A 16,882-nucleotide genomic window follows, 5' to 3' on the forward strand; every position below is an offset into this window, starting at 1 on the left:
CATTAGGTGTGTACCTGATGCCAGGTAAACCCACAAACACTCTTAAGTGATTTGAGCATGGAATGACCCACTAGGCACAGTTTTATCTGGCAGTGATCATCAACAAATGCTAACCCTGGCTAAACACTTCTAGGAATGATGTGCGTGTGAAAAATGTGCATGTGCTTGGCTTTAGTTTTTGCATGATCCTCAATGAAATGGTCAATTGTTCCACGGATTTGATGTTTATTATCATACAGAAGCCCTAAGGGCACTGTGTCAGCTGCGGCTTGCAAACAAAAGTAAGGGAAGTGTAAGCAGGAATGTATATTCCGGGTAGTTAAGCAGGAAGAGTATAAAGTATATTAAGTGGAGAATTCCAAAATGGATATTCGGAGTCTGCGTATATAAAATAGAATCCTCCTATTCAACTTGCCCATGATGACCAAGATTGCCCATCTACTCTAGTCCCACGTACCGATGTTTGGCTCCTAGCCATCTATACCTATCCTATCCATGTACCTGTCCAAATGCCTTTTAAATGTTGTCATAGTACCTTCCTAAATAACTTCCTCGGGGAGCTTGTTCCATATACCCCCCCCACCTTCCGTGTTTGTTAAAAAAATTGTCCCTTGGGTTCCTATTAAATCTTTTCTCTCTCACCTTAAACCTATGTCCTCGGGTTTCTGGTAATTCTGGTAAATAATAGCTTTGCCAGTGATTGCTAGAAGGCCATTTCAATACACAATAGACAATAGGTGCAGGAGGAGGCCATTTGGCCCTTCGAGCCAACATCGCCATTCACTGTAATCATGGATGATCATTCACAATCAGTACCCTGTTCCTGCCTTCTCCCCATATCCCTTGACTCTACTATCTTTAAAAGCTCTAACAAACTCACTCTTGAAAGTATACAGAGAATCGGCCTCCACTGTCTTCTGAGGCAGAGAATTCCACAGATTCACAACTCTCTGGGTGAAACGTTTTTCCTCATCTCCGTTCTAAATGGCCTACCCCTTATTTTTAAACTGTGGCCCCTGGTTCTGCACTCCCCCAACATCGGGAACATGTTACCTGCCTCGAGCATGTCCAAACCCTTAATAATCTTATGTTTCAATAAGATATCCTCTCATCCTTCTAAATTTCAGTGTATACAAGCCCAGTCGCTCCATTCTTTCAACATATGACAGTCGAGCCATCCCGGAAATCAACCTCGTGAACCTACGCTGCACCCAGATCTTGTTGTACTTCCCCTTTACCTAACTTGATACCATTCTACCTTCCTGTTCTTGCCACCAAAGTGGAAAACCTCACATTTATCCACATTAAACTGCATCTGCCATGGATCTGCCCACTCACCCAACCTGTCCAAGTCACCCTGCATCCTCATAGCATCCTCCTCACTGCCACCCAGCTTTGTGTCATCTGCAAATTTGCTAATGTTACTTTTAATTCCTTCATCTAAATCATTAATGTATATTGTAAATAGCTGCAGTCCCAGCACCGAGTCTTGCTGTACCCCACTAGTCACTGCCTGCCATTCTGAAAGAGACCCGTTAATCCCTACTCTTTATTTCCTGTCTGTCAACCAATTTTCTATCCATCTCGGTACCCTACCCGCATGTGCTCTAATTTTGCCCACTAATTTCCTATGTGGGACCTTATCAAAGGCTTTCTGAAAGTTCAGGTACACTACATCCACCGGCTCTCCCTTGTCCATTTTCCTAGTTACATCCTCAAAAAATTCCAGAAGATTAGTCAAGCATGATTTCCCCTTCATAAATCCTTGCTGACTCCGACCGATCCTGTTACTGCTATCCAAATGTGCGGCTATTTTGTCCAATTTCATTTTCAACATTAGGTTGCAATGGAGTGTGATTGCTTATCTTTGAAAGCACCAGTGGGGAACCAAGAGATAAGTGTCAGTTTTAGGAACATTTACATTGTGCTAGGGTTTGCAATTGAATATATTATTTGCCAGGAAGTAAAGTAACAACACAGAAACAAATACAGCTCATTTCTTGGTAACTTGTCGTAAATAATCACCCGTGGGTCTATCACTTAGTGAATGGACAGAGTTTGCAGACTTGCAAGAATTCAGCCAGGATTAGGCCATTCTGAAATCAGCCAGCCCACTAATCATGTGGGATGCAAAAGCAACCTCTGTTGTAGGATTTATTTCCATCCACTGTGATGTCAACTCTTTTTGTTTTTTCCAATTATTTTATTTGTTTTTTCATGGGAAACTGTTTGAGTGCATTATTAAACTGATGGAGAAGCTACACATTAAAGAAGGTGCATATAGGGCACTGAAACTGTCTCCTGCAAACCTGGCGACTCCAAGAATATGTGTTGATTTCTGTTTAAACAGGAAACTTCAGATGCTGGTTTTTCAAAAAATGACACAAAGTGCCAGAATAACTCAACGGGTCAGGCAGCATCTCTGGAGAGTATGGATATCCTCTCACTGAATGGAGACCCTATCCTTCCCTGATTATTAAGGCCCTGAGAGAAGCCATTCAGCCCATTAGTTCTATGCTGGTTCCTAGTCGACCAATCCCAACAGTCTCATTCCTCTACAATCCTGCTCTATATTCACATGATCATTGGCAATTTGATTTTGTCATTTATTCTCAGTAAGGGGTAATTCATAGGTGCACATGAACCTATCAGCATCAACTTTGGAGCTGTGAGGAAACTGAGCAGTCAGTAGAAAGACACCCTGACGTGGGGAAAATGTTCAAATTTGTATTGCTTGCACCCACGATAAGAGTCAAATGCTGGTCCCAGACACTGAAGCAACAATACTGTCTGCTGTACCACCCGTAGTATATGTAGGTGCACTAACCCAACTCACTAAGATGCAATGGTAAAATAGAATAATGGTACACAAAAGTAACCCCTCCTAATGCTTTAACTATATCAACTGCATTTAAAATAAACCAAGTCACTGGATTTCACTGATTTGCATCTCTTACCTATGGTATAAATATGTCTTTACATTTTGGCAATGGACATTCGGGGCAATACACACTCGGACAATATTTAAGGGCAACACTTATTGCCTCTTGTGTAGGAAGGCACTGCAGATACCGGTTTAAACCAAAGATAGACACAAAAAGCTGGAGTAACTCAGCGGGTCAGGCAGCATCTCTGGAGAAAAGGAATAGGTGACATTTTGGGTCGAGACTCTTCTTCAGATTGTGAATCAGGCGAAGGGAAACGAGAGATATCGACGGTGGTTTAAAGAGATATACTGTAGAACAAGTAAATGAAAGATATGCAAAAAGTAACAATGATTGAGGAAACGGTCCTGTTGGCTGTGGGCTGGGTGTTAATGAGTTATACGTTGAATGAAACTCACCAGGACGACGGTGAAACTAGTACAACAACGGTGGTTTATCTTGCATTCTTCCACACTCCAGATAACATCTTTTGGCACGATGCTTTATTTTGATCTTAATGACATCTTCCCTCTCCTGAACCCAGTGAGTCATAGGTGGACATGGTCTCTTGGAGACATTGCTGTCTATCTGGCACTGTATGCAGCATATAATCCCCAAGACCGGACAATTAAAATGAGCAGAGCAGTCTATTTGACTGTGGTTGTCACCAAAACCGCGCCTGATCCACTCTTGTTCGCAGAGGTCATTGCATCACAGTCAGCAGAGGCAAAACAGACTGATATTTATAAGATCGATTGCCTGGAGATACGGAATTGCCCTGACTGAAGTCATTCTTCTGTTTTTAAATCGGTGGAAATCAAAAGGAGACAGTGTGGCCCAGCATGTCAAATCACAGACATTAAAACTGTTGGGGGCTGCAGGGTGAATTGTGTTGATATTTGTTCACTGTTACGCAGTGTTTTCAACACAATGGTGAATGGAATATTTTGATGATGTGCGAGCGAGAGAGAAGGGGCTGGAGCCTCATTCATCTTGAAACTGCGTCTCAAATTAGTTGCTCAGAAAACCATTCCTTCGCTGTCAGTGGATCTAAGTTCGACTGTGTTCACTGTGGAGGTTAGAAAGATCGGTGCTTCTCCGCTTGAGACAAGACTGCAATCTGGTCAGGTCACCTCTCGATCACCATCACGTGACGATGTGAATGGTGTCTTCTCTTGATGAACAGCAACAAGGCATAAAACTCAGTATGTATACTGGAGATGATCACATGTAAAAGCTTGATATGCTGCAATAATTTAAACTGGGGCTGATTGTGTAATATAGGCAATATTGAATTAACTTTGGGGGGGGGGGACTAAAGGTGCAGGTGTAACTCGGTGGGTCAGGCAGCATCTCTGGTGAACATGGATAGGTGACGTTTCAGGTCAGGGCCCTTTTTCAGACTAGAAACGGCACCTATCCATGTCCTCCTGAGATGCTGCCTGACCCGCTGAGTTACTCCAACATTTTGTGTCTGTTTTTATTGTAACCAGCATCTGCAGTTCCTTGTGTCTTAGATTATTTTCTCTGGTATGCTAGAGGTTGAGGAAAGACCAGACAGAAGTAAATAAAATTATGATATAGGCATGGATAAGGTGGACAGTCAGCACGTTTTTTCCAGGGTGGGAATGCCAAAGTCTCGAGGGCATGGCTTTAAGGTTAGAGCAGCAAAGTTTAAAGGAGATGTGCGGCAAGTTTTTTTACCGAGGGTGGTTGGGGCCTGGGCCACACTGCCACGGGTGTTGGTGGAGGCAGGTGCGATAGTGGTGCTTAAGAGGCTTTTAGATAGGCACATGGATATGCAGGGAATGGTGGGAACATGGATCATGTACAGGCAGATTAGATTTGTTTATATTGGCATTATGATCGGCACAAACATTATGGGCTGAAGACTTTGTTCCTGTGTTATACTGTTCTGTGTGGGAAGGAATTGCAGCGGTTATACACTGAAGATGGACACACAATGCTGGAGTAACTCAGCGGGACTTGCAGCATCTCTGGAGAGAAGGAATGCGTGACATTTCAGGTTGAGACGCATCTTCAGTACTGTTCTATGTTCTATGACTGTTCATTACTGAATTGACTGCTGTATTCCCCTTTATAGGTGGAAAAAAGGAGAGGCTTGTATTTCTATCATTTCTTTAATGACTTTGGGTCTCCTGTAGCCAATGAAATAGTTTTTATGTGAAATTATGGAATTCAGAATTGCATCAGTCGATCACAATACCAGTCGGTCAGGATGTCCAGCGTTAATTTATATTAACTAATAAAATACATGAGATCGCCTTTTTGTTGCCCATCATAGACACTTTGGATTCTCTTCTATTATTGCCATGAACAACTGGTGGGGCTATTTCTATTTATGAGAGGCTCCTAAAAATGAAGCTTGCATATGTTGGCTTGGAATCGCACAATGCTGGGCATTTAATCTGTTGGAATTCAAGACGTCTGTGGTTTGGTTGGGAATAATAATGTCAAAGATTCTGGGGTTGATGCTTGTTTCTCTGTTGCACACTTTGAGTACAAGACATGGTAACTCGAGTTTAACTTCACTTCAGAAATTGGGTTCATTTAAGTCGATGAATAATGGTGGACGCAGATATGATAGTAGCATTTAAGAGACTTTTAGATTGACGCAGGGAATGGAGGGAGAATGAATATGTACAAGCAGATAAGAGTTGCGGCACAGTGGCGCAGCGGTAAAGTTATTGCCCTACGGCGGCAGAGACTCTGGTTCGATCCTGACCATGGGTGCTGTCTGTGTGGAGATTGTATGTTCTCACTGTGACCGGGTGCGTTTTGTCTGGGTGCTCTGGTTTCCTCCCACACTCCAAAGAGGTAAAGGTTCGTAAGTTAATTGGCTTCAGTAACGATTGGAAATTGTCCCTAGTGTGTAGGATCGTGTTAGTGTACAGGGATCGCTGATCGGCGCAGACTCGGTGGGCCGAAGGGTCTGTTTCCCCACTGTATCACTAAACTAAACTAAAAGAGTTGGTCTTGACATACTTTTCGGCACAGAAACTGTGGGCCAGAGGGCCTAGTTCTGCGCAGTACTGTCTGTGCCCTATGTTCTAGATTAAATATCATCCATCCAGTGCATAAAACAAAGAGCAAACTTCCACCCCTTCTCTGTCTCTGCTTGTGTGCATTATATGAAAGGGGTTATTTGTGACGGTAATTCAGTGTATATAGGGTTGGGTCACAGAAGTGGTGCGAATGTAAAAAGTCAACCATGATCTTATTGACTGGTGAAGCAAGCATGAGAGACTGAATCGCTTCAACAATACAGGAAGGCTGTTCTCTACCAATTTCTTGAAAGCAATTAAGGATGGGTGATGAAGCTGGCCATGCCAGCAAAGCATACATCCTGAGAAAAGAATAGCAAAAAATATGTAACGGACGGAAAATGCTGGAGTAACTTAGTGGGTCAGGAAGCATTGCTCCCTGTCCCTCCTCCCCTTGTATTCCCCACCCCCTTTTCCCCTCTTCCTCCACAAGGTAAGTTACCCAGTTCCCCAGTTTGCAACAAAGTATCCTTCTTGGTATCACACTGTACCTATCCAACAATTGGCCTGTTAGGGAACCAACTTTCCTGATGAGGTGATCTGTGGCCAGCCCTAATTTATCCTCATCGTTTCTTGCTTCCAGTTCAACCCCCTGCACCCCATACAATCAGTCTGAAGAAGAGTCCCAACCCGAAAAGTCACCTATCCATTTTCTCAAGAGATGCTGCCTGACCCGCTGAGTTACTCCAGTATCTTGTTTGTCTTTGGTACAAACCAGTATTGGCAATTCCTTTTTTATTACAAATAATGTATACAAGTAATGTCTTTGTGGTTGAGAAAGAAAGAATAGGTGAATAAATAGAGAGAGAATGTCAATGGGAATGTGGGTTGGAACATAGTGAATTGAGAGGAAGGGAAATTAGCACTGAATTTGCATATAAATATTGGCATACAAATTGAGGGAGATTTGGATATCTGGTATATTTTTCTGACGATTGATTGACCCACCAATACAAGGCCACACTGTAGTTTTTGGCTCGTATTGTTACTGAGGCAGTAGCACACCGGAGCTCCTGAATAAACCATTAAAGGAGTTGCTCCAGACAGCAGATCACTGCAAGGATAGGACCTTGCCTCCTGCGGTAGTTATTGGTGTGTTTGGTGTTGGCCAGTGATTGGTGAGGAGGGTACAAACAAGAGAGAATCCCAAGGTATTTTATACATTTGAAAAGTAGAGGGTGATTAGGGAGAGGATAGGGAGGGGATAGCACAACTCAATGATAAAGAAGGGAAAATATGCTTGTAGTCCTGTCGTTTCCACAAGTGGAAGAGTCTAGGACCAGAGGCCATGGCCTCAGTATAAAAGGTCTAAAGGAATAGTAGTAGAATCAGGCCATCAAGTCTACTCTACCAAGACGTAAGGATACCTTTAGAAAGGAGATACGGAGGAATTTATTTAGTCAAAGGGTGGTGAATCTGTGGAATTCATATCTACAGAAGGCTGTGGAGGCCAAGTCAATGGATATTCCGAGGGTGCAGATTAACATATTCTTGATTAGTCCGGGTATCAGGGGTTATGGGGAGAAGGCAGGAGAATGGGGTTGAGAGGGAAAGATAGATCAGCCATTATTTAACGGCGGAGTGGAAAGGCTGATCCAGAAGTTTAAAATGCATGGAATCCACGTTGAGCTCGCAGTTTGCATTGAGGACTGGCTTACCTATAGAAAGATCAAGATGATGTAGATGGGTCTGTTATTAGCATTGCAGATGACACAAAAATTGTGGACAACGTAGAAGGCTATCATAGGATACCATTGTGCCATTGAGGAGCTTTTGGGATGAGCCTGAGTTCGGCTCTCCCGTGTTGGACTTGGCCAACCACATCCCGGAAATGAAGAGCAGACTTAGCATTCTGAACGGCTTCAGATGGGGTCCACTTCCTCCCCGTTGCCACACAAGGGGCCGCTGTTCGAATAACAGTATCTTCAGATTCAGTGAGGGTCATGACCAACCTTGCTTTAGTGCATTTGAACTCTTCCACAAGTCCTGCAATGGGTAATTCCGATTTACCACTCCCGTACAGTCCGACAGCACTTAAGCATCGTGGAAGTCCAAGCCACTGTTTCACATGTGTGCTGATCATTCTTTCCACCTTTTCCACTTTGTTGATGGGGATTTCACACATTGTTAAAGGCCACATGATTCTTGGTAGTATGCCAAATTGTTGAGGCGAGCTATGTGCATGATGGTATCCTTTTTGAGTTGTTCAAACTGCTGTCTCCCTGAGCTTTGCATCATACCATCGGCCCAAACTCTTCACTGGCATTTCTGAAACAGGTGGAACAGGTATTCCGTCAATATGAAATCTTTGATCCTTGACTTGACCTTTGACAATGGAGATGCTTCTGCACTTGCTGGGTTTAATCTTCATCCTTGCCCATGTGATGTTTTGATGAAGTTTTTCCAGAAGTCTCTTGGTGCAGGGGACAGTTGTTGTTAGTGTTGTTATATCGTGCATATAGGCTCGTATCAGTGGCAATCGCTGACCACACTGTAGCCGTTTTCCTCCCACAACCCAATTTGATGCTCTGATAATGAGCTCCATTTTCATAGTGAAGGTCAACGGGGAGATGGTGCATCCCGCCATGATGCCTACTTCCAGTGGTTGCCACTCTGTGGTAAAGTATGATGTTGTGAGACAGATCCTGGAAGTAGTTTTTTTCAGATTTGTTATTATTGCAGGCACCTGAAAGAATTCAAAAGCAGTCCAACAGCGAAAATGACAATTTTTGTTGTATGTGACGGCTGGTAGAGTGGAAGGTGAGGACTAGGGGGACTCTGCCCTTGATACGAGTGGGGGGGATGGGGAGAGAGAGCAGTGTTACGGGGTATTGAAGAAACCCTGGTGAGAGCCTCATCTATAGTAGGGGAGGGGAACCCCCGTTCCCTGAAGAATGAGGACATTTCCGATGCCCTGGTGTGGAACCTCTGTCATTTCCGCCACCTCCAACGTGACCCCACCACTCGCCACATCTTCCCATCTCCCCCCCCCCCTCTGTCTGCTTTCCGCAAAGACCGCTCCCTCCATAACTCCCTGGTCAATTCTTCCTTTCTCACCTGTACCACCCCCTCCCCGGGCACTTTCCCTTGCAGCCGCAAGAAATGCTGCACTTGTCGCTTTACCTCCCCCCCTCGACTCCATTCAAGGACCCAAGCAGTCGTTCCAGGTTTCACCTGCACTTCCTCCAACCTCATCTATTGCATCCGCTGCGCTAGATGTCAGCTGATCTACATCGGTGAGACCAAGCGTAGGCTTGGCGATCGTTTCGCTGAACACCTCCGCTCGGTCCGCAATAACCTACCTGATCTCCCGGTGGCTCAGCACTTCAACGCCCCCTCCCATTCCGAATCTGACCTTTCTGTCCTGGGCCTCCTCCATTGCCAAAGTGAGCACCACCGGAAATTGGAGGAGCAGCACCTCATTTTTCGCTAGGGCATTGACTTCTCCAATTTCCGGTAGCCCTTATTGTCTCCTCCCCTTCTCAGCTCTCCCTCAGCCCTCTGGCTCCTCCTCTTCCTTTCTTCTTCCCCGCCTACATCAGTCTGAAGGGTTTTGGCCCAAAACGTTGCCTATTTCCTTCGCTCCATAGATGCTGCCGCACCCGCTGAGTTTCTCCAGCACTTTTGTCTACCTTCGATTTTCCAGCATCTGCAGTTCCGTCTTAAACCCTTAATTGCATTGTTATACAGGGGGACCATGAAGTTCAAGTTGATAGCTCCCTGAAACTAAAAACACACGTAGATCGAATCAATCCTGGCTACGCGCACTGTCAGTTTGGAATTTGTACATTCTCCCTGTGACCATGTGGGTTTTCTCCGGGTGCTCTGGTTTCCTCCCACATCCCAAAGATGTAAAGGTTTGTAGGTTAATTTGCTTTCGGTAAAAATTGTAAATTGTCCCTAATGTGTAGGATAGTGATAGTGTACAGGGTGATCGCTGGTCGGCACGGACACCGATCACCCTGTACACTAGCATTATCCTACACATTAGGGATGGTGGGCTGAAGGGCCTGTTTCCGCGCTGTACCTCTAAAGTCTAAAGTAAAGAAGGCAAATTGTATGCTTGCCTTCATAGGCCAGGTAATTGAGCATAGGAGTTAGGAAGTCATGTTGCAGACTTTATACACCTTTAGTTAGGCCCAATTAGGATATGGTGTGCAGTCCTTGTTGCCCTATTAACTGACAGGATGTGGAGGCATCAGAGAGATGTTTACGCAGATACTGCCTGAATCAGAGAGTGTTAACTACAGTATGAAGAGAGTAACCTTGGATTGTTTTTCTGGAGAGTCCATGACTTGGTGGAAGTATATAACATTATGAGAGGCATAATAGTCAGAACCCCTTTCCAAGGGTGGAAATGTCAGACAGGGGCATAGTTATAAGGTGAGAGGGGGAAGGTTAAATGGAAATATGAGAACTCAGTTTTTTTACACAGAATGAAGGATGCAATTTGGATGCTGGCCTTGCCAGTAATGCCTACAATTTTTTTAAAGATTTTTTTAGATTTTTAGATTTTGATTTGAAGATACTGTGTGGAAACAGGCCCTTTGGGCCACTGTGTCCACACCAGCCAGCTATCTCCCACACACTAGTTCTATCCTACACACTAGGGACAATTTACAGAAGCCAATTAACCTACAAACTTGCACGTCTTTCGGATGTGGGACTAAAACGAAACACCCGAAGAAAACCCACGCGATCACAGGGACAGGTGGAAACTCCATACAGACAGCACCCCTAGCCAGGATCAAACCCGGATCTCTGGCGCTGTAACACAGCAACTCTACAGCTGTACCACTATGCCGCCCATCTTGGAAAGTGAATAAAAAAATCAGTGCTTTTGATGGAGGATAGAAGCAACACAAAAATGTTCATTTTACGGAAAGATTAAATCTTCGCGTGGTGCTGCCTTGTGCTTTTAACCACAGCTCTCCGCCTGCCTATTCCCATCCACACTCAGTAACTTATCACCATTACTTCTGTCACAAGTTGTCATCCATTACTTCTATCCTAAGCTGCTGTCTGCAACTTTGTAATCTAACCCGCCGCGGATCATGCCCACTGACGCACTATTCCAGCGAGCACTTCACTGAACCATTACAGTGCAGTGTCAGTGCAGAGCCACACCAGACACGTGACTCATTTGCTGTCACAGTTCCGTTGATGGCTGTGGAGAGAGCAGCCTCAGCTGCCACCATTCACAAATATAAATGCCAGCATGAGATATTTTGGTCAGCGCATTGAGCTGTTCTTCAGGGAGAAGCAGAATTGAAAGGGTATCACTTTCTGACATCTTTGAAATCTCTGACATCTTTTCCTCAACCAAAATAGTTTTTTTATTAATTTACCATTGCAGATTTTCTTGTTCTTTCACTGACTTTCCTGCAAGCCGTCACCTTTGCTTCAGGCTCGGAGCCCGAATTTATTATGTCAATCGAATCTAAATGCTGGAAAAGCTCTCTTTAAAAAAGGATCCATTCAACCCTGAATAATGCACCAGGAAGTTAAGTTTATGGAATTCTGGAGCAGATGGCTCCAGCATTATCACTGTCGTAATCCTTCCTGCGGTCCCTTGATGTTCGGGACAAATCGGATTATTAAGGGGAACTGATAGAAAAAATTATTTATGCTGGTAAATATATCTTTGACCAGCGGTCAGAGTCTGAAAGGCAAAGACACATCTTCTTGGATTGAAGTTGGGAAACAAAGGTGATAGCTAATGTTGGGTTAATTATTCAATCAGTCAATCTCAGATCAACCAAAGTGAAATGGGGGAAAGGCAAGGGTACGGACATGAGGGGGGGGGGGGGGGAAAGGAACACGTCCACTCCATGCTTTGAGAGGTGGGGGACAATCCCCCTTCATGTTTTGTAATCCGGACTTTACCAGATGCTTTCTAAGTGCTGAATCGGCCCGTTCGCGGGGCCTTTCAGCGCCTGGCGCGGTTTAAAATCAAACTGCTGCATCGAGGCGATCGAGGCTCCCGATGTTGAAGCCCCCGTTTTCCCATGAAAGGCCCCGTGAACGGGCTGATTGAAGCCCCACGATTCAAGGAGGATGAAGCTGCTGTTGCTGGAGTTCGGAGTTGGTCACCAACCAGGTCAGCTTCCGATGTTACCGTCCACAGGGCCCAAGGCTGAAGCCTCGCGTGTGTGCGCATGCGCGCGGCCGCCAAGAAATTGTGTCCCCCCCATGTTTTGATAGCGATTTCCGAGCCTGGGTATGGAGTTAGGTGACTGTGATTTGGAGGGGATAGCTTTGGGGCACTAAATAGTCCAATTTCTGTGCAAGACCTTGTGAGCAACTCTGGATTAGGTTTATTATTGTCACGTGTACCGAGATACAGTGAAAAGATTTGTCTTGCACGCCATCCAAACAAATCAAATATAACATATAGAGGTGCAGTGGCACAATGGTAGAGTTGCTGCCTTTTAAACAGCAGAGGCTCTGGTTCACTCCTGACTAAGGGTGCGGTCTGTACAGAGTATGTACGTTCTCCGTGTGATGGCATGGGTTTTCTCCGGGTGCCCTGGTTTCCTCCCACACTCAAAAGATGTACAGGTTTGTAGGTTCATTGGTTTTGGTAAGTTTTTAAATTGTCCCTAGTATGTAGGATAGTGTTAGTGTAGGAGTGATTGCAGGTCAGCTCAGATTCGGTGGGAGGAAGGTCCTGTTTCTGCATTGTATCTATAAAGTCTACTAAAGTATAGATACAATCAGTTCAAACACGTATAATAGATAAAACAAAGAGGAAGATACAAAGTGCAGAATATAGTTCTCAGCTTTGTAGCGCATCAGTTCCACAAAGTCCTCAGTGTGGTGGCCAACTCTCCTGCCAGCCCCTTCAATCCCAATAGAAGACAAATCGAAGTACCTGTTAATATGCACTCTTTTCCAAAATGCCCTGCTCCTATTCGTTAAGGCGTCATTTCTTCTGCTAGAGAGCCTCCATGCTGTGCATCCATCCAATAATTTGGTTCAGGCAGACTGCTTCTAGGATTTTGCCAGTGTTGCATTGTGCTTGTAGAAGGGTTATGATGCTTAGATTAAGTGTTGACTTTGTCTTGTGCTTTTCTGCAAACAGAGGAAAAAACCCTTTGCAATCCCCCAGAAGAAATTGAGCACACAACGCATAAGAAACTCTGGAGCTAAATCCAAACCATCAGAAATGTCTTCATGAGAAAACAAAGTTGTCTTGTACCTTGCTAATCCATGTCAGACATACACTGAACTGTCAGGATTTTGATTCCATGGGCAGACACCAGCTGTGTGACATTATCTGCAGTCCTGTAGGCTTTTGGGAGTGAAGACAAGACAGACCTCTGTTAAAGAGCCTCTTTATTCTCCCTGCAGGAAGCTGCGTTTCAGAAGGATGAGCTCATCTGTTTCGCGGGAGCTGCAGTGTCCACAGGTATTTGGTCGCTCCATATCTCAGGAATCTGTTGAGAGCTCCTCAATGGAGGACTTCTGGAGTGAGGTGAGGAGCATTAAGGAAAGCAGACAGAATGGACAAGAGGAGCAGCCACTAGTGGAAGTCAAGCCATCGGAAGGTGAGTTCTCTGAGTGAGAGTGGACATCATGGTCACTGGTGAGAATGTGGTGTTTAACTCATCAGCTAAAGAAAGCCTGATGATTCATCAAGTAAAGTTTTTTCTCCATCAGTTACATGACCTTATGTAATCACAACGAGGCATGGAAAATAAAGTCTGCATTTTTACAGCATTGAGAGGAAATAAAGGTTAAAATGGAAGCCGAAGGAATTTATTGCAAGTGTCACATTCCTGCTGTGCATCTCCTGGATCTAATTTTACAATATATGGAAATGGAAAAACTATATTCAGTAGCAATGGGCTCTCGTGGCTACCAAGTATTTTAAACTGTGTCTTGAGATTCCTACAGTAGAGAATCAGTATTGGGGACTGCCAAGTTAAATATTTTTTTATCCTATTGCCTTTGTTGCTTTTACATTCACCAATGTGATGGAGAGACAGGATTTCTGATGGCAGAAACGAAACTACATTTAAAATAAATTAACTGTCAACAACGTACACTTTTGTGGTGCAAGTTTGTTAACTTCTTTATCCACTAATCCAAGATGACACAGGAGTGAGGCAAGTCTTTGCATGCTGTCCCAGAAGAGAATCTATGATCAAACTTTACAATTGTTCCACTCTTTGCAGTTTTATTTCAATATCACTATTCTTACACTATTTTTCCACAAATTTCTTACACTAACAACACTCTATTTAATCTCCTTTCACCCTGGTCACTCCCTCTTTTCCCCTCTCCCATTGGGCAAGAGATACAGAAGTTTGGAAATGCGTATCTCCAAATTGAGGAACATTTTCATCTGTTATCAGGCAACTGAACAGTCCACTTATCAGCAAGAGTGTTGTCCTGACCTCCCATCTACCTCATTGGAGACCTTTGAACTATTTTTTAATCTTGAACTAAATGTTGTATCCTTTATCCTTTATCTGTGCACTGTGGACAGCTTGGTTGCATTTCTGTAGTCTTTGACTGGATAGCACACAAACAAAAGCTTTTCACTGTACCTTGGGTACATGTGGCAATTATAATAAACTAAATCAAACTCATCCCTGAACATTTAACGCATGTGTATTTCCATTACTGTGAAGACCATGGAACTCCTGAGGTCTCTGAAGTGAAGAAGTTCAATTTAAGTGTTTTAATCTCCTCCAGTAAACCTCTCCTGCTCTCTATCATGTCCTGTGCTCCTTAAACACAGCAGCTCTTACCAAAATCTGTTCTCAGCATCTTCCAATGCACAGTATTCTCCTTCTCTTAGAAAAGTGGCTTTCAAACATTTTTTAGGTAACAGGTACTACACTTTAACTGAATGCTACATCCATTTGTCCAATAATTTAATTAAGAAGAGCAGGTGTAAAGATAATGACCCTATTTTTTTTAAGATAGACAATAATGCTGGAGAAACTCAGCGGATGAGGCAGCATCTATGGAGCGAAGGAATAGATGGCGTTTCAGGTTGAGACCCTTCTTCAGACTGATGTGGGGGTGGGGGAGGGGGAGGAGGTATGACGAACAAAGGAAGAGGCGGAGACAGTGGGCTGTGGGAGAGCTGGGAAGGAGAGGGGAAGGATGCAGAAAGCAAGGACTACCTGAAATTGGAGAAGTCAATGTTCATACCACCGGGGTGTAAACTGCCCAAGCGAAATGAGGTGCTACTACTTCAATTTGCGGTGGGACTCACTCTGGCCATGGAGGAGGCCCAGGACAGAATGGGATGGGGTGTTCAAGTACTGAGCCACAGGAAGATCAGGTTTGTTATTGTTTTTTTTTTAACATCCCACAGCCGCACCAGGATCGCACCTCCCACGATTTTGTACACCTTCACCATGGAATCCATTGCTTTTACCATCATTGTCTTCTGCTAGGAATCTGGCTTCCAGAAACAAGGCGAGGTCCAGTGTCGCTCTCTCCCAATGCAAGCGGTTAACTGCATTGACATCCCCAAGCATTTAAAGACATTTGAAACCCCTTTCTAAATGATAAAATAATGATTTAACATAAATAGTTCCACATTTAAAAAAAATTCACGAAAGTTCTCGAATTCAAAATTATTCACAACATTAACGCTAAATTAAATCGCATAAAGCATTTATGCTTTCTCCTGGCAGCTGGTAATTCATTCCTGGGTTAGGTCTGATTTAGTTCAGTGGATGGATTCCCAGCCTTGAGATCTGGGAAATGTGTAGAGGTTGGCGCTGTGCTGCTGGATTGCATGAGGAATCCACTAACTGAGTGCAGGTGTGCTGTGACTGATAATCTGGTGAATGAAAGGCCACTCTTCATTCGTAAAAATACTTATTATGACTGACGTAGGTCCATTAAGCCCATTGGGGCCATGCCAGTGGCCAGCACAGTAATTCCATCAGTCTCATTCCTCCCTCCTAATGTCCCTAAATCCTGAAGCTCCCGGTAGCAGGGATATTGTTATTGGTTTATTTGCCTTCATGTGCACTGAGTGACAAAGAAAAGCTTATCTTAAAATTATGAGGTTATCTGCAGCAAATTGGGCTGAAGTTCGATGAAATAATTGTCCCAATATCTTCTTGTGTGACTCAGGAGCATTGTGAAATACAACTTGATCCTGTCAAACATTTTCCAACTTACAATGACATAGAAGAGGGCCATTCATTCCATTAGTTTCATGTCAATTCTCAGAAGAGCAATCCTTTAGACTTTAGAGATACAGCATGGAAATAGGCTCTCTGGCCCATCAAATCAGATTCAGATTCACTGACCCAATGATTCCTATACACTAGCACTATCCTACACACTAGGGACAATTTACATGCAAAAAAATTATGGCTGATGTATGATCCCACTATGTTTATGTTTATGCTCCTTTCCACTCCAACAAGTAATACCTTTTGATTGACAAAGCTCTATCAATCTCGCATTTAAAATTAACTATTGGGCCAGCATCAATTTATCTAATTTGTCATTGATTTACAAGGGGGAGAATGCTAGAGTTCATCATGTTTGAAAATAGAAGTGTTTCCTAACTATTCCCAAAGGTATGGCTCTAGGTATTTGACTTTGCCTCCCAGACCTGAGCTTCTTAAATGATGGAAATCCATGTTTCTCTATTCATCACTCAGTATCTTGCTGACACTAATTGACTCGTCCTCCACTGCTCTAAATCTGGATGCCACAGACATAGTTGGAGTCATGGAGTTATGGAGCATGGAAAAAGCACCTCCAGCAGTCTGAAGAAGGGTTTTGGCCCGAAACGTCACCTATTTCCTTCGCTCCATAGATGCTGCTGCACCCGCTGAGTTTCTCCAGCATTTTTGTGTACCTTCGATTTTCCAACATCTGCAGTTCCTTCTTGAACACTCCAGCCTA

The 16,882-nt window shown here is 43.9% G+C and overlaps 1 protein-coding gene across 5 annotated transcripts in view; it reads left to right on the top strand.

Moving 5' to 3' along the window:
- Positions 1-16,882, top strand: part of arhgap28 (Rho GTPase activating protein 28) — a 188,893-nt gene that overhangs the window by 101,131 nt on the left and 70,880 nt on the right. For all 5 annotated transcript variants that reach the window (XM_055633907.1, XM_055633906.1, XM_055633910.1 and 2 more), the window contains one exon: positions 13,343-13,539. In XM_055633907.1, coding sequence (XP_055489882.1) covers positions 13,343-13,539 — 197 coding nt within the window. The remainder of the gene's footprint in view (positions 1-13,342; positions 13,540-16,882) is intronic.

Source organism: Leucoraja erinacea, chromosome 4 (genome assembly GCF_028641065.1).
Source record: "Leucoraja erinacea ecotype New England chromosome 4, Leri_hhj_1, whole genome shotgun sequence".
NCBI lineage: Eukaryota > Metazoa > Chordata > Chondrichthyes > Rajiformes > Rajidae > Leucoraja > Leucoraja erinaceus.